Here is a 26,496-nt window from a genome sequence, read left to right on the forward strand (position 1 = left end):
TGGTTAGTGATTAGTGGGCTGAAATGGTTACAAAAAGGGCACTGTTTTAGCTCAAAGATGAAATGTGTAAAGCTAATAGACATTCTAGTGACTAAGAACATTAACACACCCGACATCGACATAACGTCAACACTGTATTGAAATCAAACAACTAAAGTCAGGGTAGAAGATATTAATATATTTTGGAGCGTGTGATACGGCTGTGCTTTGTCCCATAAATAAATGATGAAATTATTAACAATTCTACATTTGCGTACGACACATGCCTGTTGTCATGAATGCAGATTGAAGATCGACCTTAAGAAAACAAAATTTATGATTGTTACTAAATCACCAAGCATAAACATCCCTTTAGTTGTCAACAGCATGAAGATGGACTCGTACAAGTACTTGGAAACGTCGATAACTTCAGACCTAAGCAATAAAAACCCGAATTGAAACAGCACGGCAAAAAATATCTTCGCAGAAAGAAGAAAAGGCTGTTTGGTTTCAACAGCAGCATGGAACTATTGTTAGCAGCATGACACTGCCATAATGATTTGCAACTTTCGATAGAAGATAGAGCTCTGAGAAGGAGAAGAAGAAGAAAGTGTGGTTTCATGAATAAATATAATTTGCGTAAAGCATTTCTTAGAAATGTTTCTTTATCAATACAACAACCAAATCACGGACTGTTCCAAAACCACTGACGGAGGATAAATATCGGTCTTGGTACACATCCCAGCACATTCCAAGCGAAAGTGTATTCCATCCATTTTAAGAATGGTCTGATAAAGCCACCTTACACCAAGAAATATTGAAGGCACCTCGATGTCCCTCCTCAACCGCAAGTAGAGGCTCTAGGGAGCCGAAATAAGGGTTGCATGCATAAATGTAGACTATATCCTAAAATGACCCAAAATGGATTGTGTGAGAGGTAATTTTAGTAATATATATATTTTAGTAAATTTTAACAGCGACGGTAATAACCTCAAAATCTTATTTAGAAGTTTCTAGGTCGATGCGCTGTTTCCTTTTACATTTCTTCCCGACAAGCAGATCATCTACTCGGCCAGCAAGGATCCTGAAGTTGGTTTCGTTTGGATTTAAATTGCCGTTGGCGATTTTTTGAAACCTCGATGTCATCACCCAAAGCTCGTCGATTCCCTCATTATTTTTTATGACCTAAAAACTTCCCACCGATAGATTTGTTTGCATTTACTAGGTTCATAATCATAACAGACTTTGATACCAGATGGAAACTGTAAACTGGTGACGTCACTGGCCACGACGTCGAAGTTTTTTGGATGGTATTCGATTTCTATATTCCAACATGCTATCTGAGTGTCGGAGAGCAGTCCAAAAAACATTATTCCGTTGCTATCTATCGCCTCAGCAGCCGACTGGGTTTTCCTTTGTCCTGAATAAGTCTAAAGAAATTCGATAATAGACAAGCTGAGCTACGGGCGTTTCACTTACGTGAAATATTTGCGAAGGGGATTGAGAGTTGTTGGCAAAGATTGAGTAATTCCTAAGGTGCGAAGTATAGATCCAATTTTCTGTCGGGCTGGCCAACGCGTGGTAAAACAGTTTTCTGTCTTCACCAGACCGATATGGAGATAAACCAAGTCCGAATATTCCGTCCATGAGTTCGAACGATTCCCCTTTGGAAGCGCACAGTTATCACAATGTCGTATGCTTCAATTTTAACCCACCTGCGATGTTATAAAAACCGAAAGAAGGAAAAGGATACATTGACCTGTGAACTGCTCGCCAGGACTTGTCATTTCTCAGATCGTATACTACAATTCCGAACCCTTTGACGTCAGCTATATAAACGAACGTATCGCCACATCCTAAATCAGCGTCTCTTACATCAACCGCTGGGGTTATTAGAAGTGATATTGGCGAGAGCACGGAGGGTGGAAATTCGTATCTATGTACCAAATTATCCTAAAAAAAATCTACTCGTACCGGCAGAATTTTGTTCGTTTTGGCATACGTACCGTTTCCGGATCGAATATCAGAATTTGTGGTTGACATATGAGTTCGGTACCGATTTTACCAGAATCAAGGACCCATAATCTGTTGCATTCGTCCACCTGTAAATTTTTATATGACGGCGATGCGTCCGAGAATATTAGTTTTTGTATACTTTGACCCGAAAAACAGACACTAGTCTCTGAGGTTGACATTCGTCCAAACGTTGATGCCAAGACCACGATGGATAAGGTTTGATAATTGGATTTCCGTCCAAATGGCTATTGGTAACAGTACCGAGAGATGCTGGAACTCCAGTAGTGAATCTCGGAACGGTAATAAAAATGCGATTGTTAGAAGGTCGAGCTAAAACAGCATATGTATTATCAGTAATAGTTTCTACACATTTTTATTATTCCCTTGTTAAAAGTTCTCCACTAAAAATTATGAGAAAATGTTATTAGTATAGTGTGTTTTTTATATAGAATATTGGAAGTAAAGTGTTTAGGTTCAGTAGTTATATACATAGCGATAATATAATAAATTGTCTTTTTAATGTTAATATTTTTTATAAAATTTGAAAAGCGACCTGCATATTGTGATAGAATTGCGAGAAATCAAAATCTGGGCAAGATTTGGAAAGTCTTTAATATTTGGAATAGTGTATTACAGATATTATTAAAGCAACGCCTTATATATTTGTCTTGGAACTTTTCCCGCACAATTTTAAAGTATGTGTATATAGTATTTACATGAATAGTAAACCTCGACGTCGATGGGTCCAAAAGTGCCAACGGCAAATGTGCCACTTTCGATTGCCCGCTGACGTTGACTGACGTCAGCGTAATCGAATTCTAATTGCTTCCACTGGAAAATTACATTCAGCATAGGATGTGCTGGGGTCGATATCTGCTCAGGAACTGCCGAACAAAATCCAAAAATCACACAGAGCAAATTTCTACCTAAAACGATTTTAAAATTAAGCGGGGAATAAAACATGAACAGGAATGTGTGCGTTAAGCGTTAAATTTAAAGTTTGTAATGAACACTTCGAAGTGTTTTCGGAGCGCGAGCATTGAAGATACCAAGTGAGATCTTGGCGAAACGTCTGCAGGATTCCAGTCGGAGTTCAACAAGCGAACTTATGATATCCCGGAATATTTTTCCATCCGTGAATCAATACGTGAAAAAAAAATATATATATATATATATATATATATATATATATATATATATATATATATATATATATATTTCCGGGATTTTCGGAGATATTGTATATATATATATATATATATATATATATATATATATATATATATATATATATATATATATATATATATAAACTACATTAATTGAGCATCACACAAAATATTGGAACCCTAATTTGCCCTATCAAATTAAGTAAAAATGTGAGTAGTTTGATTTTGCGAGCCATACAGCTTTTAGAATGTATTATTTTGAAGCAATTTTGTAATATCAATAGTTTTGTAGGGAAAGCATTCATACTTTAGAAACATTTAGAATAGTGTATAGAACGATTTTCCTCAACATATTCTCAACCCTTTAATTTATTTACTGGGCTAATATATTTAATCAAATCGTCCCCAAACGCAATGTTGTTTTTTATTTACAAAAAAAAGTGATCAGACTAAAGCATATTAAGGTTTGTCTCGATAGAGTAAAATAATTCAAATAGAAAATACTAGGCTGAGAGCTAAAATGAAAGTCCACCCCTGAACAAAACTGTGGTGCTTGTTTTCAAAAATACTTACTTTGGGACTCGATATGATTGAAAGTGTAGTAAATACTTTCATCATAAGTAAAATGCTTATCTGACGAAACTTTTTCTATGACAGTAACAATCAGGATAATAAAAACGCAGCGTTTCAGGTTCAGCATTATTCAAGCGACTACGAAGTACTGGCAAAACAGAACTAAAACGGGAAAAGATGTTCTGACGTACTGTATAATATTAATTACCGAACAATTTGAAGGTTTCGCGTTGAACCGTGAATTCTAAACCGATTTGGTAATTAAAAAAAAATCGGCCGTATAAACCGAAAAAAAAAACGCACTTCTATAAAAGCAACACTTTTAAAATTCAAAATCTACATACCCGATTCCATAGCAAGTAGCGGTTCAGTTTTCGACGATGTAAAAAAGAACTTGCAATGTCTGCCACTAACGGAATACTGGCCCAGTGAGTCCGCGTAAATTTTTCAACATGGACGAAATAAGAATTTAAAAAAAGGCAGATTCACCGGAATCATAATCGACCTGGCCTTAATTCTATATACTTAAAGCCATTGACATGAATTGCCGTGGGGCCTTGCAATATTGTTTTTAAACGCTGCGATGGGTCGCAGTGGAGGACTTTTATTATCATTAACCACGGTTTTTAAAGGTCGTTTGTTCCAGTTCGCTTTTAGTCAAACAACCAGCATTCTGCCAGCAACATTTATTATCAGGAGACACAAAAAATGTATTGGTTTTTTGGTTGTTACAGATAATTAAGCAAATCTTGAATTATGAGAAATTCGTGAGGACATAAGAATCAACTTTGGATTAGATTTTTTTCGTCTATTCTGGATTTTCTATACTAGCTTTATTTCGATCAATAAGAACTTTCAATGTTTTTGGAATAAAACAAAACAAAAATGGTAAAAAGGGACATATAAATAAGCAGGTAGAAAAAGTCGATATTGCAGAGAAATGAAATCAAAATTCCGAAGCGACGCTTATCATTTTATTGAATAAATACAAAAATTTTATACAAAAAACTTAAGGTACTATAGAGGTGATGACTTAGTGACTTTGGCTTATCAATCTTTTGTCGTTACTGCTCAGCCGGTACTCCCATACAATCCATAACCGCCGCCATTGGCATGAGGCGGCTTAACTAGATTGTGTTTTCCTTTACATTTCGTTCCGTACAGCAGATCACTCACTTTTCCCGCTTGGATTCTAAAATTGGTCTCGTTGGGTTTAAGCGAACCGTTAGCCAACTTCTGGAACCTCGAGCTCAGAACCCACAATTCCTGCACACCTTTTTTATTCGTAATGACCTGCAAAACATTTTCGTACGTGTATATAAAGCGAAGATTACTAAACTGGCCAACAAAGAGTTGAGAGAGTTAAATTTCCTTTAACAGGCTCAAGCAATGGTAATTGACTGGCGTCTGAATGATTGTTGATAAATATATAACAGTAAAATACAACCTAATCTTTCACAGACAAGGACGATTATTTAAATTGTTTCTTAATGTTTATACATGATTAACTTCATTCATAAATCCCGATTTGAACTAAGTGATATAATTTGACTATTTTTGACATTGTGTGAGCTAAAGTCTCTTCATAGATATAAGAAAGTGACTAACTGATACGAATTAAGGAAAGACCCGAGCAAGCTGTAAGAATGAAATATGGCCGAACAGGTCCGTACTTTGCTTAGAATTTAATTATATTTGGTTTTGTTAGGAAAGATACTAAACAATATTTATTTATTTATGTATGTATTTATGTTTAAATTACTTAAAATTATTCACATAATATATCAGTATCACTCGCTATCATCGCCTGTTCTAATTATTATTTGTTCTATATTATTTGCAATATGGATATACGATTGTTCTGCTTTTTCTATATGTTTAACAGAATTTGCCCATCTTTGTAGAGGGATGTTAAAAACTTCGGTTTCTATAAGTTTGAAAACATTGCAGTTAACACGGGGAAAAACATTGTTACGACGAATGGCAGGTTTCAGTTGGTGAAAAACATGTTCAATGCCCTAGATTTTTTGCATAATTGTCACAGACGTATTCGTTTTGTAGGTTAATCAACTGTCTACTGTAATAACGTGCATTGTCGATTACAATTACGCTATTAGGAGGAATGTTTGGAACTAGTTTGTTTTTAAACCAACTTTCAAATAAATCAGCGGTGGCGCATTCATGCTAATCCAGAGAAGAATCTTTAGTTGAGTCAAACGAACCCTTTTCAGGGGTTTCATAAGTGTCGAACCAGGTTTCATCCAAGTAAATAATTTTCCTTTATTGTTCTCTGTAAATCCTAATTTTTTCTAGATATTCCAGTCGCCATTTTTGAATTCTAAAAGATTCTAAAAGAAAAAGTAGTTCTGCCACATTTAACACCCGTTTCATCTTTTTCAAGCCTCCTAATTAAGATATCTAATGTAGGCACGCTTTGGTCCTCTTATAATTGGTAAATTTTACACCGTATTATATCTTGATCACTTTTATCTACACTGGAGAAAACGTCAGCATCGCTTCTTTTTTTCCTTGCTGAAATGGAATTATTCACAATTTTCCATACAGTTGATTTTGTAATTTTCGTCAATGTGGCCGTTTCTTCTAAAGATGCTTGCTTGCTGGCACCACGTTCAATGAGAGTCAAATAAACATTGTTTATGACTTCCTTAGTCTCAATAGAATAGTGTTTCCTTGCACATATTTTGCATAATTCGCACTCGATTCAACACACGCTGTGTTACAAACGAAATAAGAATTATTACTAATAAACTTAAACTAAGTAGTATACCAAACCAAAGAATATTAAGCACAGGTAGGTATAAAATTATTTTCTATTACGGACCATAATTTTACCTGAATTTAAATTCCGAAACTTTAGGCAATAATCTTGTTGCATTGTATGTTAATGACCATCCTTGGATAATCTCATTCAAAAGCAATTGATCACTTTCTTATATCTATGAACAGATTTTTAATTTCATAATGGTGTGGGTAATTATTATGTTTCAAACCCTGCGATATGACATATTCTGATTTTGTTTTATTTAAAAAAGTAATAATCCATCTAAATATTATAAATACAATTGTATAAATGAATTATGTGCATATAATAATAAAATATAATTGTAATAATAATTTGATTTTAACATGAAAGTGTATATTTGTGAATATTATTTCCAAATAACAAATTAATCAATGTTTTGTTTCCGTTACCCATTGACTTAGATAATTTTAAAATTTTCCCTTTTTAGGTCAATACATCTGTTTTGAAATAATACTTAAAATAAATAATAATAAAAAAAATACATACCGTGAAGCAACAAATTTGCCAATTTTTTTTTTACATTAGAATTTTTTTTAGAGATGTTTGGATACGTTAGTTTATAAATTTTATTTTATGCGAATAGTTGTTTAATCACCGTAAATAATTTCATTAGAATTTATAGGTAAGCATGAAAAACAACAATCACCATTATTAGCCCTCTTATTGTACTACTCGCGTCACTTTACTATCACTCCGTTGGCACAGTCCGAAAGTCTCACCTTCAATCCACTTGGGAATTGCAGGGTGACTCTATTACTTGCGACAATGTCGAAATACTTTGGATCGTAATCGGTTTGGATGTTCCAACAAGCTATTTGCGAATTGCCGATCAAACCGAAAAACATTATGCCACTGCGTTCTATATCCTCTGCTGCCGATTGGGTTTTGCGTTCCTTCGAATAGGTCTAAAGAAAGAAAATATATATAAACATACCATCCCATATTATTACCGAAGATATTTTAAAAAATTTTAACCTTCAAATGAGTAATAAGAAATAATTATAATGTTTAAAGTTACGTTAAAAATTTGTGGGGACGAACTAGGGTCCTCCTCAAAAAGCGATTGGTTCCTGAGATGAGACGTGAACACCCAATTTTCCGTCGGGCTGGACATGGCGTGGTAAAAAAGAATTCTGTCTTCCCCGGGCCGATACGGGGACAGAGCGAGTCCGAGTATTCCGTCCATAAGTTCAAAGCTGTCCCCTAAAACCGCATGTTAAATATAATCGAATCCGATTTATCCAAATTACCTTCGATGTCGTATGTACCGTACGACGGGTACGGATACATAGTCTTATCTTGTATTTTCCAAGATTTGTCATTCCTGACGTCATAGACGATTATCGCGAAACCCGTGACGTCAGCTATATAAACGAAGGTGTCCTTGCATCCGGCATGTATATTTCTGACGTCTACAGCTGGCGTTACCAATATCGATATCGGTGTAACAACCGTAGAATCAAATTCGTGCCTATGAGCTACCTCATCCTGAAAAAATAAGATTGCTTTCGAAAAATCGACATTATGGAACTTTCGATGTAATTTTATTGTGCATACACTCTGCATAAAGTGTCTTTCAAGTCTCGCCGAACCTCAAAGTTACGGCAATCTTTGTTAAATATTAAAATTCGTTCATATCGTTATATAATTGACGAAACCTGAAACTCTCTCTGGACACGGTTTACGATACTGTTCAAATCAAATTATCATGCATCTTTAACAGTTTTTCATTTATCCCCAATAATTGACCAACAAAAACGGACATTTTTAGGATGTTTTAGATTTTTTTGCCCATAAACGACACAACCTGTATATAATTCAAACAATGTTCGAAATGGAGGTTAAAGCCCTGGATCTCCCACATTTCCTGGTATATGATTTTTTCCAATAGAGTAAGAGGTTTTCAAGAAAATACTTGTTTTCTAAAACCCTGCAGTCCGTGGTATAGTAAATGACGTCATCGCTTCTAGATTGAGGGCGAGAAGTAGTGATTTTCATTAGGTTTTTTTCAAATATCTTGAACAGCGTATGTGATAGACGAAAACCGTAAATACAAAAATTGTAGCCCTTAATGTAGCCTATAATACCGTTTAAGCCAATTAGCCATATATTCTACCATATATTCTATTAATTTTCAGGGTCTATAATTGAAAAACCATGAAAATAATCGAAAAAATGCTTAAAATTAAAGTTATAGTACTGGATATTCTGCGTCTTTTGGTTCAAGAATGTTGTCGATCAGGTTAATAGTTTTTGAGAAAATATTTTTTTTCTAGACGCCAAAATAAAAAAAATATAAAAATTTTAAAAAATAATTGGTGAAATTTGATTGCACCAAATTTCTACTGTTAAATTTGAAGTTGATATATGCAAATTTATGACAACACATTTATTATATAGCACGGAATATCTGGAACACCCTGTACAATAGTTGAAAACCTTAAATAGCTTTTTTTCAGTCTTTGAGTTATGGCCAATTTTCAATAATAGTGGGACACATTTTTCAGTTTTTCTGAATTTGCAGCACACCCTGTATATTTCTGAAAAATTGTCAAGAATAAAAAATTTATGGAGCCGTAAATTATGTGATAGAATATGCTGATGAAATGCTAGCTTCAGTATTCCCAGTATCTGCGACGCGACGCTTGCATAAAAACTTTATATATATAACAACTTTGTACTTTGCGTCCAGTTCTCCTTGTAGCGGGTTAAATAAAACCTCGTAGTTCTATTTGTAAAATAAAAAGTGTTTTATTAAAAACGAGATCCTTCGTTAGAAAACCTTAACTGGCACAGTCAGTAGGATTTGGGGTAGTTTTCGGTCAAAGCCACGTCATCGAGACGATTTGATCGCGAAACGTGGGTTTCAACCCTTAGACTCCAAAACGAACCAGTGATAGACTGTCTGACAAACCCAACGTGATTGAGTTCGACTGAGGGCAAGGAAGGCAAGAAATCACCCCCGCAAGCAGTGCTACGCAAGGAAAATTCCAATAGGAAGAATAGGCTGACGACTAAGAGAAATCAAGGTTAGTGCCCAAAATTCCTATTGTTCCCCTTTCATCTTCCCTGGTTAGGACGGTGGAAATAATTTTAAGGATTCTTAGTTTTAAGTTCAATTTTAAGAAATTTCAAAATTAATTAAATTTATGAATGAAGATAAAGACGTCGACAATTTAAGTGCGTTTTTTACTTCGTTAAATTTAGTGGAAAAGAAAGTAGAGAATAGTCAAATCAATTTGAAAATGAATTCTAATCAATCGTCGAATTCAGGTGTAAATTACACTTTGTTAAAAATGTTTATAGATAGTATTCTGCTATATAATGGTGATTCCAACACTTTAAATAGTTTTCTATCAGCTGGAGATTTCCTTTTTGATACATATGGTCAAGGAAACGACGAAATTTTAAAACAATATTTGTTAAGAACTATAAGAATGAAACTTGTTGATCGCGCACAAATTCTAGTAGGCTGTAGAATGGAGTTAGTAACGTGGGACAATATTAAAGGAGCTTTGTTAAATTGTTTTGGCGATAGACGAAACTTAGAATGTTTAGAACAGGATTTGTTTATGGCCACCCCCTTTAAAAATGAACATCCTTTAGATTTTGGGAAAAGATTACAAGTTTTAAGAAGTATCCTTGCTCAAAAAATTAATGCATTTCCTGCCGATACTATGGATAATGCAAGCAAAGTAATTCATTTACGTCAATACGATCAAATTTGTTTAAGGACGTTTATTAGAGGATTACCAGGACAATTACAAAGTATTATAAGACTTAAAAATCCAAGCTGTATAGAATTAGCTATGACCCAAATTATTGAAGAGGAAAATTTTCAATATACACAAAATATCTTCAGAACTCCAATTCAATCAAAAGTTTTGCCTAATACTCCTATCGAACCCGTTAAACAATTTTCAAAAAATCCAAATTATTTTAGTAACCAAAATTTTAATTATGTACAACCGATTCGCCCTATAAATTATTTTCAAAACAATAATCACCATAATCAAAATTTTAGAATTAGGCATGATCAAAATCAGTTTACTCCCCAGACTAATAGTTTTCCCAGAGGTCCAATTAATATGCCTCAACCACGCGAAGTTCCAAGAAATTTTCCTACAAATAGGCAAGTTTTTGGCCCACCTAAAAACGTATTTAAACCGACAGGTCAGGTACCTAACAATAAACCCGAACCTATGTCAACAAGAACAAACTATACTATACCACGTCAAAATAATCAAATTAACCATTTCAAACCTACTGGCCCTAGAAATTTTATTTCTCAAGAATTATACCAAATCGACGAAAGTAACGCGGTACAAACAGATGAAACATCTGCGGTATTTCAAAATGAAAATATTCACCAAGAGGAATACTCTGAAATTGAATTTTCAAATCAAATTGAATACTTTAATGACACTCAAAATTTTGACGAACACCCTGAAATTGAAAATCAAATCTCTCAAAATTTTACAATAACGAGCCAATGCGACTCAACGAAATGACATTAGAAATGTATACCGAAATTAATAATAGTTTACCGTACATCCAGATTAAAGAACCCGCAATTAAACTTTTAATTGATACTGGTTGTTTTCACTCGATTCTTCGACCTTCCATTGCAGAAAAATTTTATTATGAAAAAATATATCATTCCCCAACTATTATTAAAACAGGAACTGGTGAAAAGGAAACTCTATTTAAAGCAGATATTCCGGCTTTCCCAGAATTAAAGGCTAATACCAACCTATCTTTTATTCTTTTTGACTTTCATAAATTTTTTGACGGTATAATAGGATTAAACGACCTAAAACGTTTTAAATTTTCTATCGATCTTGTCAATAAACAATTAAGGAATAATACAACTAATATACCAATTTTATTTAGACAACCACAAAACGAAATATATTGTATTACTGTGAATGCACACGAAATTGTTAACGTAAGAATTCCAGTAACACAAAACAATGATGTTATTATTCCCGAGCAAGTCATTGAAGGTCTTTATTTTCCAGAAACACTTACTACTGCAAAAAACGGTTTTGCGCAAACAGAAGTTTTTAATTACACTGAGAAAAATATAACGTTAAATTTCCCACAACCTCTAAAAGTTTTATCTTTTCCGGACTTTCATAAAGAAAATTTTGAACTTTTTAATTTAGAACACATCTTACCAAAACATAAAGAACAATTTAGTAAATGCGACATTTCCAAAATAATTCGTTGCGAACATTTAAATTTAGAAGAAAAATCTGCTATAATAAGGCTTTGTAAAGAATATAACGATATTTTCCATCATGTAAACAAAAAGTTAACATTCACCAATAAAATCAAACATTGTATAAGAACAACGGATGAATTGCCTGTATACACTAAATCATATAGATACCCCTTTATCCATAAAGAGGAAGTTCAACGGCAAATTAACAAAATGTTAGACGACGGCATCATTAGACATAGCCAAAGCCCTTGGAGCAGCCCCATTTGGGTAGTCTCGAAGAAACCTGACGCCAGCGGCAAGCAAAAATGGAGGATTGTTTGTGACTTTCGTAAGGTAAATGAGAAAACGATAGACGACCGCTATCCATTGCCTAATATAAATGATATACTCGATAAATTGGGAAGGTGTAATTATTTTTCAACTATCGATCTTTCATCTGGTTTTCATCAGATCGAAATGGATACGGAATCAATTGAAAAAACAGCTTTTAGTGTCGAGAATGGTCATTTTGAGTTTGTTAGAATGCCTTTTGGATTGAAAAACGCCCCCGCGACATTCCAGCGCGTTATGGATAATGTTTTGCGTGATGTACAGGGAAAGGTTTGTCTAGTATACATGGACGATATCATAGTATTTTCGTCATCCCTAGAAGAACACATCAAACATCTTAAACTTGTTTTCCAAAAACTGCGACAAGTTAGACTAAAAATTCAACTAGATAAAACGGAATTCCTACGAACCGAAGTAGAATTTTTGGGTCACATAATAACAAAAAACGGAATTAAACCGAATCCCAAGAAAATTATTGCAATCCAGAAATTTCCTGTACCGAAAACAGCAAAAGACATAAAATCTTTTCTAGGCCTTCTAGGATACTATAGAAGATTTATTAACGGATTTGCAAAACTCACCAAGCCATTCACAAATTGCCTAAAGAAAGGAGCGACCATCAAACACACGCCAGAATTTCTAGAAGCATTCGATCTTTGTAAAAATATCTTGTGCAATGATCCAATACTACAATATCCAGATTTCGAAAAACCTTTTATATTGACAACGGACGCCTCTAATGTTTCTATAGGAGCGGTTCTCAGCCAAGGAAAAATTGGTAGTGATCTTCCCATAGCCTTTGCCTCTAGGACATTGAACCCGGCTGAAAGCAATTACTCAACCATAGAGAAAGAATTATTAGCAATCGTGTGGTCAACAAAATATTTCCGACCATATTTATTTGGCCGAAAATTTGTGATAGTTACCGATCACAAACCTCTACAGTACCTGTGAATCACTCCTTAATTATACCTAATTCACCCTACCTAATATTGGGCACTGACATGCAACAATATCAAGAATCAATCTGCCCAATCATTGAAGACACCTACGTTTGCGAAAATCAACTTACCCAGCCCATCGGTGATTGTGTGACAACCCTCATTAAATATGCCGAAAACAAAAATTGCCACGTAGTCAATGTAAATGTTTCAACGCATATAATACGACCAATCACTAGTAGATTTGTTTTGATAATACCATCGGAACAGAAACTTAAATTACAAATGAATTGTCAAAACAAAGAAATAGCTTTTATTGAAGAAGCCTGCCTAATCAATGTTCCATATAATTGTGGTATAAGTACCCAAAATACTGAGCTTTGGAATAAAGAAGAAATTTTTAAAGCAAACCCATTCTCACTGCCACCCATTAAAATTGAAAATATGGAACATCACGATGTAAAGTACCAGCCACTCCAACTACAATCGATTGATCTCAATACGATCAAAAAACTACGAGAAGCTGCGAAATCATCGATCCCCGACATTGGTTATGAAATTCATCCAGTCACTTGGAGTCTCGCCACTTCAACAGGAATGATGTTTATTTTAATCTTGTTAATAGTTATAGCATGGAAAATCTACAAGAGCCATTTGCTGCAAGATTCCAAGAAAACCAAGAACGACCAGTCTTCCGAAAACAACCCTTCGTCCCTGTTGTTTTCCACTTCGGAGGGAGGAATTATGTGATAGAATATGCTGATGAAATGCTAGCTTCAGTATTCCCAGTATCTGCGACGCGACGCTTGCATAAAAACTTTATATATATAACAACTTTGTACTTTGCGTCCAGTTCTCCTTGTAGCGGGTTAAATAAAACCTCGTAGTTCTATTTGTAAAATAAAAAGTGTTTTTTTAAAAACGAGATCCTTCGTTAGAAAACCTTAACTCGTATCTTCTGCGTCTTCTGGTTCAAGAATTTTTTTGGTCTCGTAAACGGTTTTCGAAAAATGATCCTTTTTGTAGACCCTTGCACACGCGAATTTTAATTTTTTTAAAATACTTCCCGACGCGCCAGGCTAACCATTTTCAATAGGTTCAGTCACGGGAAAAAAAGCTACATTTATGTGCAAAATATGAAGTCGATTGCTCCCAATTTCGGACACTTATCGTGTTTCATAGCAATGTTCAAAAAAACATTCGAAAATCGCTAAAAAAAATGGATGCCAGCGTCGGATCGAGGCCATTTCCTATAATCTTATCTTTCTCAAAGGAGACAAATTTCAATTTCAAAGCTCTAACGGTTCGGAAGTTATTCAGGAAAAAATAACAGACGAGAACCGAGAACGGAGAACAGACAGACAATTTTTTTTTGTTTGTGTTTTACGAGCTATGGAAAATGCACTAATGTAAGCTATGTTATTCTGTTATGCTGCTTGAATCTGATTCCTAAACCTACCCTCAGTAGTGAAAAAGTCCAAATGCTCGATATTTTCAGTGATTTTGATTTACCAAATTATCGGTAGTCAATGTTTAACTTTTACTTTGCACAAATAACGGGGATTAATGCTGAACAGTATTTGTGTATTAATATTTATATAGCGTTAGAAATTTTTTATTATTTTTAAACTTCATAAAAACTTACCGTTTTCAAATCGAACGCTAAAATCTGAGGTTTACACATCTGACGGTCTCCAATTTTTCCAGTATCCAAAACCCATAACCTGTCGCATTCGTCAATCTGATTGCAAGAAAAAACAAAATGAGCTATTATGTATCCGTTCGGGTAATTAAGCGTAATGACAATTAACGCGACATAATACTTAAGTAAACGCGTGACTTGCAACAATAGAGGAGAGAAAAAACAAACAGGTAATGGCTGATTGTGATTTAATTATGCTGTTTACACTGAAAGGATTGGCTAAATGTTAGCTGCTTAATATGTGCGTTTTGTTTATACCCATTAGACTACCTTCACTCTGAACACGGAGACGATCCTATCACTGCGGCATTCCCTGGAGTCTTGATGCCAAGGCCAGGATGGATAAGGTTTGATAATAGGATTACCGTCCAATACCTTGTTCGATATTGTACCTAAGGTGGCTGGGATTCCACTTCGAAACCTAGGTATGGTGATAAAGATGTGATTGTTGATGGTACTGGCTACAACCAAATTAAAAAATTAATAGTACTGAATTAAAAATTATAATTTTTTTAAGCTACGTTTGCAAAATCTAAATGTATGAGTTTGAACATGATATATTGGTTTTACTGATGGTGAAACAAACACCGATACATTTCAATACACCGCGTTACTTACACAACTTACGTAAGCTGAGAAAGCTAGGCGAGACCACCATTGTCGTCATGTTACTGTAATACTGCACGTTTCAGCCCAATTTTTAACTTACCCGAATAATAGACGTCCACATCGATGGGTGCTATTTCGCCTACGGCGAAGACGCCGTTTCGAATATCTCGCTCCCGATCGGTAGGATTCGTGTAATCGAATTCCAGCTGCTTCCATTGGAAAATTTGATTCAGCGGTGGAGTTTCAGCTACTATGCGAGACGGTGGGTTCGTCCAGCAGATGCCCAAAACTAAACACAACCATGTTCGACCTGAAAATAAACAAGGTAGGTACTACAAAAATACAATGTTACAAACGCTAATACATATCACCCACAATTTGCATTTAAAGCATTCGACATAATTCGGATAATAAGTCGATGTGCTTTTATACACATTTTTTTTGTGTTAGTTTTAATTATATTAAATGCATTTTCAGTGAAATGGCGTAAACAAGTGTTTTATTGATGCTTTGGTGGATTTTTGTACATTTATTTTATTTTTTGACAAAATTCTCTTATTACGTTATACTAAATAAACTTTATCGTTATTATCAAAAAGCGAAATATCATACGGTAAAAGCCACGAACCCTATACCAGGAGTAACAGGGATATTACGAATTTATCCTTATTTAATATTAATTTAACATATGCTTTCATCAAATTTAAAAGAATTTATCGTTCAAAATGAAGTTCTAATCATATTGCATCGCTTTAAAAGACGAATTTGAAAGCAATATTCAAATAATTTGAAATTTTCACCATAATGTAAACATGATTGGCTATGTTCGTCAAAATTTGGAAAATGTTTGAAATTAAACCATTTTCTGAAGGAGTTTTGAGTTGGCAGATTTCTTATAAAATTTTTCTTATAAAATTTCTTATAAAAATTGGGAGCGACACGCCTAACAAACGATCAATTTCAACAAAATTGACACCATACATGAATTTGTGGAGTTCTATTTATTCTTCTATATTTATGCTCCTATCATTAACAAATTGCTCCTCCGGAAGCTTGTTTTTACTATATGAAAGTTCGGTCTTTTATTTTTGACATTTTATCTATATGTAAGAAATTTAGACAAGTGGTCAATTTAATTGCAATAAATGGCACTGAAGATTATTAATTAAACAACTCCACCAACCTATCCTTTGCTGAATATAATTAATATAATGAATTGGTTTTTCAACTTGGAAAAATTCAAAAAGTGAGTCCTTAGTTTGTTGACACCAAATAACGTGCTACTTAACGGTACGTCACAAAAAAGTTAAATGCTCTACTGAAGATAATATGTGACGCAAATAAATAATTATATATAAGAATAAAATTGACCCTTCGCGTTTAATCGTTTTCCGAAACTTACTCGATTTATTTTCCCGTCTTACGCTGTTATAATCCTTCATGAAAAGACGAGCGTAGTCTCGACTGCCCGCCAAAACCGGCACGATACTCAAACCGTACACGACTAGAACAAATACCAATTTCCTCGAGTGCATGACTGGAAAACTAAACGACTGTAACCGCGAATAATCGCATCACTGAAAACAACGCGATTGAACACTTTTGCATAACCGGTGGAAAAAGAAAATGCCTTTAAACGTACTATACTGCTTAGTAACGTGTGCCGAACCAAAGTATTTAATATTGGTTTATTAAAATGAGTCGAAGCGAAATGAATTGTTCACAACAAGCCGTATTATTTATTCCTGCTCCTGCTTAAATTAAGTAACGCGTTACACAGCAGTTGCGTTTCGTCGGACCAAATTGGTTTTCGTCGGCAAAATTCAAAATTCGGTGCCAATGTTAGAAAGCTTGTGTAATCTTCTATCGGTTTTGCTGCGACCCGATCGAAAGAACGCTAATTGTTTTATTTAAGCACCGTGTCGTTGGAATATCCGCGGAACACAGCTAATATAGGATCGCATGAAGTCCGATAGCTTCTTCCCTTCCGTTTAAATCGTCTTTTTCTCCTAATTTATATGTTCGATACCGTTAAATCACCGCGGTATGGATAAAAACATTTTTTTCTACCCCTTCTATTCTAAAATAACCACCGATCACGTGGGTGCGTTCCAGCGTTTCCGGTATTTTAGTCACGGGCTTGGGCACGATCGTTTTCGGTAGATTTTGACGTTTGTCAGGTCTGTTTTGCAAAAGTGTACTCCAAACTTTTTATCATTTTGTATAATTTTATCATACTTGTTGAAAAATATACTATTACAGATCAAGCGTTCTTAAGAACACTAAAGTCATTAGTGCCTGAGCTTAAAAATAATAATTGATGATAGGTTATCCTCGGTTTCTAGTGGGGTTGGGGAATTGACCGGTCAAATTTTCTTGTGTCAATTGACCAGTCAATTAACCGAAATATTTTTAAAAATACCATGAAATTTATATTTGTTTATATTGTGCGTTACGTCGCCTTCGCGTCGTTCTGGGAACCAAATGGAGTCGATATTATTATTGGGATAGAGGGTTATAGGTAAGGTCTGTTCGTAGATATAAGAAAGTGACTAACTGATACGAATTAAGGAAAGACCCGGGCAAGCTGTAAGAAAGAAATTTGGCCGAACAGGTCCGTACTTTGCTCAGAATTTAATTATTTGGGGTTTTGTTAGGAAAGATACCAAAAAACATTTATTTATTTATGTATGTATTTATGTTTAAATCTAAAATAAAATTACAAATTATTTATTACCTACTTAAATTACTTAAAATTGTTCACATAATAGATCGGTATCACTATCGCTATCATCGCCTGTTCTAATTATTATTTGTTCTATATTATTTGCAATATGACTATACGATTGTTCTGTTTTTTCTATATGTTTAACAGAATTTGCCCAACTTTGTGGAGGGATGTTAAAAACTTCGGTTTCTATAAGTTTGAGGACATTGGAGTTAACACGGGGAAAAACATTGTTACGACGAATGGCAGAGTTCAGTTGGTGCCAAACATGTTCAATGGGATTAAATATACAGTGGTAAGGTGGAAGCCTTAAAATTGTGTGCCCTAGATTTTTTGCATAATTATCTCAGACATATTCCTTTTGTAGGTTCAAGCTTTTTAAAACCTCAATGAATTGCTTTTTGGTATAATCTTCGTGAAAATAAATGTCGTTATTATACAATATCTAGTTTTGAATTGTTGCTTTTGTGTCACATGAGGAAGGGGTTTTAGTCCACTGTCTCCTGTGATAACTTGCATTGTTCATTACAATTACGCTAGTAGGAGGAATGTTTGGAACTAGTTTGTTTTTAAACCAACTTCCAAGTAAATCAGCGGTGGTGTCTTAATGGTAATCCTCTTTTTGATTACGCGTTTATTTTACACTTATTAGTTTAGTCAACCTAACCCTTTTCGGGGGTATCATCAGTGTCGAACCAGGTTTCAACTAAGTAAATAATTGGCCTATGTTGTTCTCTATAAATCCTAATTTTTGTGGCCGTTTTTTCTAAAGATGCTTGCTTGCTGGCACCATGTTCAATAAGAGTCAAATAAACATTGTTTATAACTTCCTTAGTCTCAATAGAATAGTGCTTTCTTCATTCTACATAATTCGCACACGATTCAACACACGTTGTATTACACACGAAAAGTAGGATACCAAACCAAAGAATATTAAACACAGGTAGGTATAAAATTATTTCCTATTACGGACCACAATTTTACATGAATTTAAATTCCGAAACTTTAGGTAATAATCTTGTTGCATTGTATGTCAATGATCACCCTTGAACATACCATAAATAGGACATCACAAATGCATAATAATGTATTATAATATATATATTATTACTAAATAATGATTAGTCAATTAAGAAGCGGCCAAATGATTAGTCCCAACACTAGTTCCTAGTAGTAAGAACCTTTTGGGATACTATTGAAAAAAACTGGAAAAGGATTTTTTTAAAAAACTTGTCCTAATTCATATTAAAAATTCCTTTTCACCGTTTCCAAGTTTCTGCTTCCTTCGGAAATACATTAGACACCATCATCATTTTTTTATGGAATCTTTTTGCATAAAAAAATACAATAGAAAACGAAAAAATGCCCAAAGAAAACAAAGACTGAAAATAAAATGTCGTGTTTAAATAAAATGAGGTCGAGCTTGGAGTCGATGATGCTTTCTCGGAAACGAAACGTCCTAGGTAAAATACAACTATACCATGTTATAGAGTTTAATAAAATGATAAAACCTTCTTTTTTTCAAAATCAAGCCACTTCTAGATATTAAATTATGTGAATTCATCAATTTTTATAAATTACCGCGTATTTTCGAGGCAGTCGTAAAAAAAGGAAATTTTATTTTCATTTATTTTTAGATATAGAGTTTTATTTTTGGTATTTTGGTCCCTATTGGTGGGATAGGGACATTGAGAAACAGATTGAGGTAAAGAAAAAATTACATATACAGCGATTACAAGACAGAGATAATAGAGAATTACAGAAAAAATATTATACACTTAATAAGGAGATCAAACGACAAGTAATAAATAGAAAGAATAATAGTTGGGAGAAAAGATGCGAATATATTGAACAATATATAGGAGGCACTAGGAGTTCTGAGGCATGGCGTACTATTAAGAATATCAGAAAAAACGCGAAAAATTGTGCATTTCCAAATAACATATCTAATCAACAATGGACAACACACTTTAAAGATCTATTAGAGGAAAAAAGGCCGGAATTTGCAAACGATATGGTGGAAGTCATCGAACGAGAAAATGAGAAGATATATATAACACAGCTAGATGTGAAGAAAATAGCAAAACACCTTAAGAATAAAAAAGCACCGGGCATAGGGGGAATATACCCAGAATTTCTGAAATATGGTCCTAATGAACTGTTCGAGGTCTTGGCTAAACTTTTTGAGAGATGCATAAATGGTGAAGAATTGCCCACAGATTGACGAAATTCTTATATAACGCCTATACATAAGAAAGGAAACAAGAGCAACCCTAAAAATTATCGCGGAATTGCAGTGATATGTACAATAGGTAGAATATACTCAAAAATAATACGAGATCTGGTTGAGAAAGCTATAGAAGATAAACAACCAGAAGAACCAGCAGGCTTTAGAACAGGGCGCTCAACTGTGGACAATATCTTTACGCTTAAAATAGCGTGCGAAAAAAGAGTACAAAGAAATAGGGAATTGCACATAGCCTTAATTGACCTTGAAAAGGCGTACGATAGCATCCCATTGTCGCAATTATGGATGACCCTAGAAAAAGCAGAGATACCCTATAACTTAAGGAGCTCCATAAAAAACCTATATAAAAATAATTCCACTAGAGTAAGAAATAGAAAAAACTATACTGAAGCATTCTTTACCACTAAAGGCTTACGACAGGGCTGTTGTCTCTCACCTACACTTTTCAAGATATACTTAGATAAGGCTTTAGAGAAATGGAGTAGGAAGATTAGTGAGATGGGACTGAGAGTGGGAGACTACCCATTGTACAGTTTATATTTTGCGGACGATCAGATAGTCATAGCAGAAGACCAGGACGATCTCAACTATATGATACGAAAACTGAAAGATGAATATCAAGCTGCTGGCCTTACAATAAATTGGGAAAAATCAGAATATATAATAGTAGGGAACGAACATCAAGAAGACCTAATATTAGAAAATCATAAACTCAAAGGTGTAAAAACTTGTAAATATCTAGGAGTTACACTTAACAAGCAGGGCAGCAGTGACGATGAAATAAAGGAAAGAACCAATAAAGGTAAAAAGGTTATAAGAGAGTTGAACTCGATCTTATGGGATAAAACAATTACAAAAGAAACGAAAAAACGGATATACACTAGCATCGTCCAGATAATAATCACATACGGATCCGAAACGTGGGATATGACAAAAAAGAACAGAAACAAATTGATGACGACGGAAATGGACTTCTTACGACGTAGCTGCAGAAAATCAAAAATGGAAAGAGTAAGAAATGACACCATAAGGAAAAGCATGAACATGAACACAAATATAATAGAACAAATAGAGAAAAAACAGCTGATATGGTTTGGACATACGAAAAGAATGGACGATACAAGATGGCCCAAACGCCTACTCGAGTGGGTACCAGTAGAGAAAAGAAAACGTGGAAGACCTCGAAGAAGCTGGAGGAATGAGGTAGATGAAGCTATGACATCCAGAGGGCTAGAGGAAGGCATGTGTCTGGATAGAAAGAAATGGAAACTGGGGACGGAGAGGCGGCACGTACCGTAGAAATCCGTTATATATATATATATATATATATATATATATATATATATATATATATATATATATATATATATATATATATATATATATATAGTTTTATTTTTAATTTTTGTACTTATTCTGTTTAATATATTCATGGAATGATATGCTATAATTGACTATAGTGTGAAATCATTGTTTTTTAAGAGCTTCCAGAAATAATTGATTAATTTACTGCTTTTCGTCAGGGATAACAAATAGTATTTTCTTCCAGTGTCGATCAGTTAAAGTTAAAAATTCTACGAATAGTCTATTAAGGTAACTTTATAGCTTAGCTTAACTTAAATTTAAATTTTGTGGTTACTTTCCATTTACCAGAAAATTAATAATATGAAAATCGGATTTTTGTAAATAATAAGACTAATATATAGTTTTGATAAACAAAAAAAATAGATCAAAGTACCAACCGCACAGCCTAAAAATATAGCAAATAGCACCAGCGACTGTTCTGCAAACAAACAGGATCTTTCGTGCCTGCTCCAGTACAAAAGAAAATCATTTAAAGTCGCCGCACCCGGTAATTATCCTCGCTCATGGGTCTTTAAATATACTGACTGGCCTTTAAGTTGAACTATGATATCGGGCTTTAAAAGAATTTTAATTGTTCTGCAAACTTACATAAATTGTTAGGTATAGGCCTTATTATAGGCATAGAAAAATATGCTATGATCTCTGTTTTTTCTACTCCATCCAAGCACCAAATGTTTTATATAACATATGTTAAACCGCTTCTGGGCTATTTTGGAGATAAAAATTATTGTTTTTGAAAATTTTTTCAAAAAGCAACCATTATAGCAAAAAACATGAAATTGTTTATGTTACCAACAGGCATAATCGTATTATGATACGAGATTTAAGTTATGCATTTTGGAAAATATGAAAATTATGCGCGAATTTTAAATGTATATTATATGCTAGTAAAAAGAGGTGTTCAGTCCTGATCAAAAAGTATTATAACCTAGGATACCTGTTTTGAACCGTTTCGGAGTACAAAGCAAAAAAAACAGAATAATGCGATATAAGCAAATTTAAGTAGCAAGCCATGGTGATATAGTTTGACAGTTCTATTAGATAGCATTTACGTCAACAACATGCAGTAAATTCAATGAGTTTGTTAATGTTTTTTTTCCATTATACCTATCTACTCGAAAACATGCCTATATTAGGTTTGCGATATTATTTTTATTGCATTAGCAATTGGTAAATATTTTAAAATAAAATGGCTACATTTGCTTATATTGATTTATTCTCATGATGTTTAACTCTTTTTAGTGCCAGAATAAAGTTGTACATAATTTTCTAAATAGCCCGTATGCGGTATCTTAAATCTCATATCATAATACAACAGTCTATTGTAAGTAGTAACCAAAATTTCATATTTTTAAATGTATGTTTTGGTTAGTTCAAGGTTAGTCTATACCTAAATTATTGTTTTTGTTTTTTACTTACACATATAGGTAAGGTAAAATAGGGAAAACATTTTTGTACTAGTTTTTGTCAAAAAATATATTTGCAAAAATGGAGCCATAGCGAAATAAAATAAACCTTTGTATAAAAAAATCCAATTTCGAATATCTTTTATAGTTTTCCAGATCCTTCGACATTAGTCCAAATTTTTGTTAACCCGTTTAGAGGGTCCAACAGTTCAAATCCAAAATTTCCTATGACAGTTTGCTTTGGTGACTTGCCTTTTTCTCGAAGAAAAAAAATAGAAAAGGAAAACAGGTTCCCAACGACTACGGCAAGTCTATTTTAATCCCGAAAACGCTTCGAGTTTGAAATTCCGCAAAACCCAAGCGAAAACACAAAAAGAAACACATAAATTCTTACCAATTTCCATTTCACACAAAACCGCGACACCAATATATAAATATTAAATAATAATTCGGAATTTGTTATGTTGTGTCTGCGACTGGTCAGTCCGTACGAGCAGGATAACCGTTCGGAACCGCGTTCCGATTCAGCCAGTGTACTGGAGTAAAATAAACCACAGGCTCGTGCGTAGAAAACCCAAGAGATTCCCCGATATATACGGTTTGACTGGTTTTTCGAGTCATTAATAAATTTTGACTAACGATTCTTAATTGGTATCAGTTTCCTCAGGCCCTAGGACTGCCTATTAATTCCATATTTCCAAATAAGCAATCGACCTTTTCAATTAACGGTGGCATATTTTTCGGCAATATCGTGACCTTGATTAACGCCACGTTTGGGATTTTTAACCGGAAATATTATTTTCGCGACAACTAAGGCGACGTTTATGTTTTTATCAACCGCAATTTGACTTAGTAAATCAATAATTACTATCACAACATTGGTTTTCAAATATTTTGTAAATGATTTTGTTTAGTTCCATCCATACTGCGAAATTTTTATAAAATCGCAGCTCTAGTTGAGATGCTTAAGGTTGTTGTTTTATACTGTATTTATAACAGTTATTATCAGCTACACAAAATTGGAAACATTAAAAAAAACTTAAGTTCAAGTTCAGACCTAGATCAGTGTGATATTGTTCAATTTGCAAAAACTGTATTTTAGTTTTTTGAACTAACTAAAACTAAATTACCAATAAAAAACTACAAATAAGTTTCTTAAATTGTTATTATCTTAATTTAAGCTTAAGCTTAATGCCTTAATAATGTAGAGATTAAAATTTTGTAACTCTGATCTGTTTGTATCCTACAAAGTGTAATAAATAAATTAATAAATAAATAGACTAATGTATAAAAAATAATAACTATCCAAAACCAAAACTAAATGACTAATAAAAAAATTAACTAAAAATAAGTTTCTTAAATTGTGATTATTTTAATTTAAGCTTAAGCTTAATACCATAATAATATAGAGATTAAAATTTTGTAACTCTGATCTGTTTGTATCCTAAAAAGTGTAATAAATAAATAGACCAATGTATAAAAAATAATAACTAACCAAAACCAAAACTAAATGACCAATAAAAAATTAACTAAAAATAAGTTTCTTAAATTGTGATTATCTTAATTTAAGATTAAGTTTAATTCCTTAATAATATAGAGATTATAATTTTGTAACTCTGATCTGTTTGTATCCTACAAAGGGTAATAAATAAATTAATAAATAAATGGACTAAAGTATAAAAAATACTAACTAACCAAAACTAAAACTAAATAACCAATAAAAAAATTAACTAAAAATAAGTTTCTTAAATTGTGATTATTTTAATTTAAGCTTAAGCTTAATACCATAATAATATAAAGATTAAAATTTTGTAACTCTGATCTGTTTGTATCCTACAAAGTGTAATAAATAAATTAATAAATAAATAGACTAATGTATAAAAAATAATAACTAACCAAAACCAAAACTAAATGACCAATAAAAAAATTAACTAAAAATAAGTTTCTTAAATTGTGATTATTTTAATTTAAGCTTAAGCTTAATACCATAATAATATAGAGATTAAAACTTTGTAACTCTGATCTGTTTGTATCCTAAAAAGTGTAATAAATAAATTAATAAATAAATAGACTAACGTATAAAAAATAATAACTAACCAAAACCAAAACTAAATGACCAATAAAAAAATTAACTAAAAATAGGTTTCTTAAATTGTGATTATTTTAATTTAAGCTTAAGCTAAATACCATAATAATATAGAGATTAAAATTTTGTAACTCTGATCTGTTTGTATCCTACAAACTGTAATAAATAAATGGACTAAAGTATACTAACTAACCAAAAATAAAACTAAATGACCAATTAAAAATTGAACTAAAAATAAGTTTTTTAAATTGTAAATAGACTAAAATATAAAAAATAAATCGAAAAACTCGATAAAATATAAATTAACGCATAATGAAAGGCAATAAGGTAAAAATATAAAATATAATCCATCACATTGGAACTATTTCAAATTGTTAAAATGAGCTATCTTCTTTTTAATGGGGCCAATTAAAAAGTTGGTAGCGCTGACAATGCTCGGACGCTTATTTGTTATTCAATGCCCTCGAACATATTTCGCATTATCTTAATATGTGCTGTTTTTTAATAAGTTTGTTTATGTTTGGCAACGAATTTTAAGCATATCGCACTCATCATCAGTGTTACCAGTTTGTATTTCATTTTCTGAAGGATGTTTTTTTTATAAATGTTGCTATTTCCAGTTCAGTTTTCTTTGGAAAAATTGTTCGGTATATTTATTTTAGATTAATTTAGATATTATTCGAAAATTAACAGCATGAAATTGATATTGTGCTTTTAAGCAGCAATTGATATTGTGCTTTTAAGCAGCCAATAGCCATTTTGAGGCTCACTTAATTAAATTGAAAATCTCTGAATCATTTAAAGAAAGCTCCATCTAGCAAGTTAAGTGAGTTATAAAAATTGTCTTTGTAATAACAACAAAACTGTTCATTAAGAATTGGGATTTTTTTTTAATTGAGTCTGGTCTTTTGTCTTGGTAGTGTCTGTAGTTATGTTTATGTTACCTTGAAAGATCGAACAATTATTGGTTAGTTGTATGTATGTATGCATGTGTATGGCGACAAACACATATAAGCTTCGGTCGATATCGGAAACGACAGGCTCTAACAGGTTTTTGTGTGGTGTAGTGTGCTGTAATTAGTTACCAATTTCTTCAAAAGTTAACTACCCTAATAAGGAGTAAACAAGAAGACAATTGTTTATATTTTTCTCAAGAAAGATACTCTAAAATCGTTTCTGAACAAATTTATGCTAAAAATAACCGCAGTACTCAAGTCAAGTCGATTCGACAGACTCGCAGTCTCACAGCGATGGCGATTACCAATTTATAGTGGTTTGCAAAGATCACTTGAT

General features: G+C 33.2%; 2 protein-coding genes across 5 annotated transcripts in view; both read right to left on the reverse strand.

The window, feature by feature from the left end:
• Window positions 1-921: 921 nt before the first annotated feature.
• On the reverse strand, window positions 922-4,200 carry LOC132699147 (major royal jelly protein 3-like). Of its 4 annotated transcripts, none has more exons than XM_060665685.1 (9): window positions 4,082-4,200; window positions 3,738-3,899; window positions 2,712-2,879; window positions 2,135-2,325; window positions 1,986-2,081; window positions 1,695-1,932; window positions 1,459-1,643; window positions 1,224-1,409; window positions 922-1,164 (listed from the first exon to the last, which is right to left on the reverse strand). In XM_060665685.1, the coding sequence occupies exons 2-9, from the start codon at window positions 3,862-3,864 to the stop codon at window positions 979-981; spliced, it is 1,377 nt and encodes a 458-aa protein (XP_060521668.1). In that variant the 5' UTR covers window positions 3,865-3,899; window positions 4,082-4,200; the 3' UTR covers window positions 922-978. The 4 variants fall into 4 exon arrangements, with proteins under 4 accessions (XP_060521668.1, XP_060521667.1, XP_060521671.1 ...); XM_060665684.1 differs by having other exon boundaries at window positions 2,712-2,921; XM_060665688.1 differs by lacking the exon at window positions 3,738-3,899 and having other exon boundaries at window positions 4,082-4,150.
• A 497-nt stretch (window positions 4,201-4,697) lies between these two features.
• The window catches only part of LOC132700084 (uncharacterized), a 39,352-nt gene continuing 17,553 nt past the window's right edge, over window positions 4,698-26,496 (reverse strand). The window contains exons 8-15 of the mRNA XM_060667204.1: window positions 16,773-16,944; window positions 15,471-15,680; window positions 15,032-15,222; window positions 14,705-14,800; window positions 7,812-8,049; window positions 7,580-7,764; window positions 7,281-7,466; window positions 4,698-5,030 (exon numbers count right to left, since the gene is read on the reverse strand). Of these exons, the coding sequence (XP_060523187.1) occupies window positions 4,809-5,030; window positions 7,281-7,466; window positions 7,580-7,764; window positions 7,812-8,049; window positions 14,705-14,800; window positions 15,032-15,222; window positions 15,471-15,680; window positions 16,773-16,944 (1,500 nt within the window). The 3' untranslated portion in view covers window positions 4,698-4,808. The remainder of the gene's footprint in view (window positions 5,031-7,280; window positions 7,467-7,579; window positions 7,765-7,811; window positions 8,050-14,704; window positions 14,801-15,031; window positions 15,223-15,470; window positions 15,681-16,772; window positions 16,945-26,496) is intronic.

The sequence above is a fragment of the Cylas formicarius genome, unplaced genomic scaffold, assembly GCF_029955315.1.
Source record: "Cylas formicarius isolate icCylForm1 unplaced genomic scaffold, icCylForm1.1 PGA_scaffold_3__17_contigs__length_32017465, whole genome shotgun sequence".
In the NCBI taxonomy this organism is placed as follows: Eukaryota; Metazoa; Arthropoda; class Insecta; order Coleoptera; family Brentidae; genus Cylas; species Cylas formicarius.

Excerpts from the sequence above, each read along its gene's own strand:
- LOC132699147 (XM_060665684.1), bottom strand. The coding sequence starts at position 3,864 with ATGCTGAACCTGAAACGCTGCGTTTTTATTATCCTGATTGTTACTGTC. Across the intron at positions 1,644-1,694 it reads CGGTTTTTATAACATCGCAG|GGGAATCGTTCGAACTCATG; the intron begins GTGGGTTAAAAT and ends GCGCTTCCAAAG. Across the intron at positions 1,410-1,458 it reads CCCCTTCGCAAATATTTCAC|ACTTATTCAGGACAAAGGAA; the intron begins GTAAGTGAAACG and ends GAATTTCTTTAG.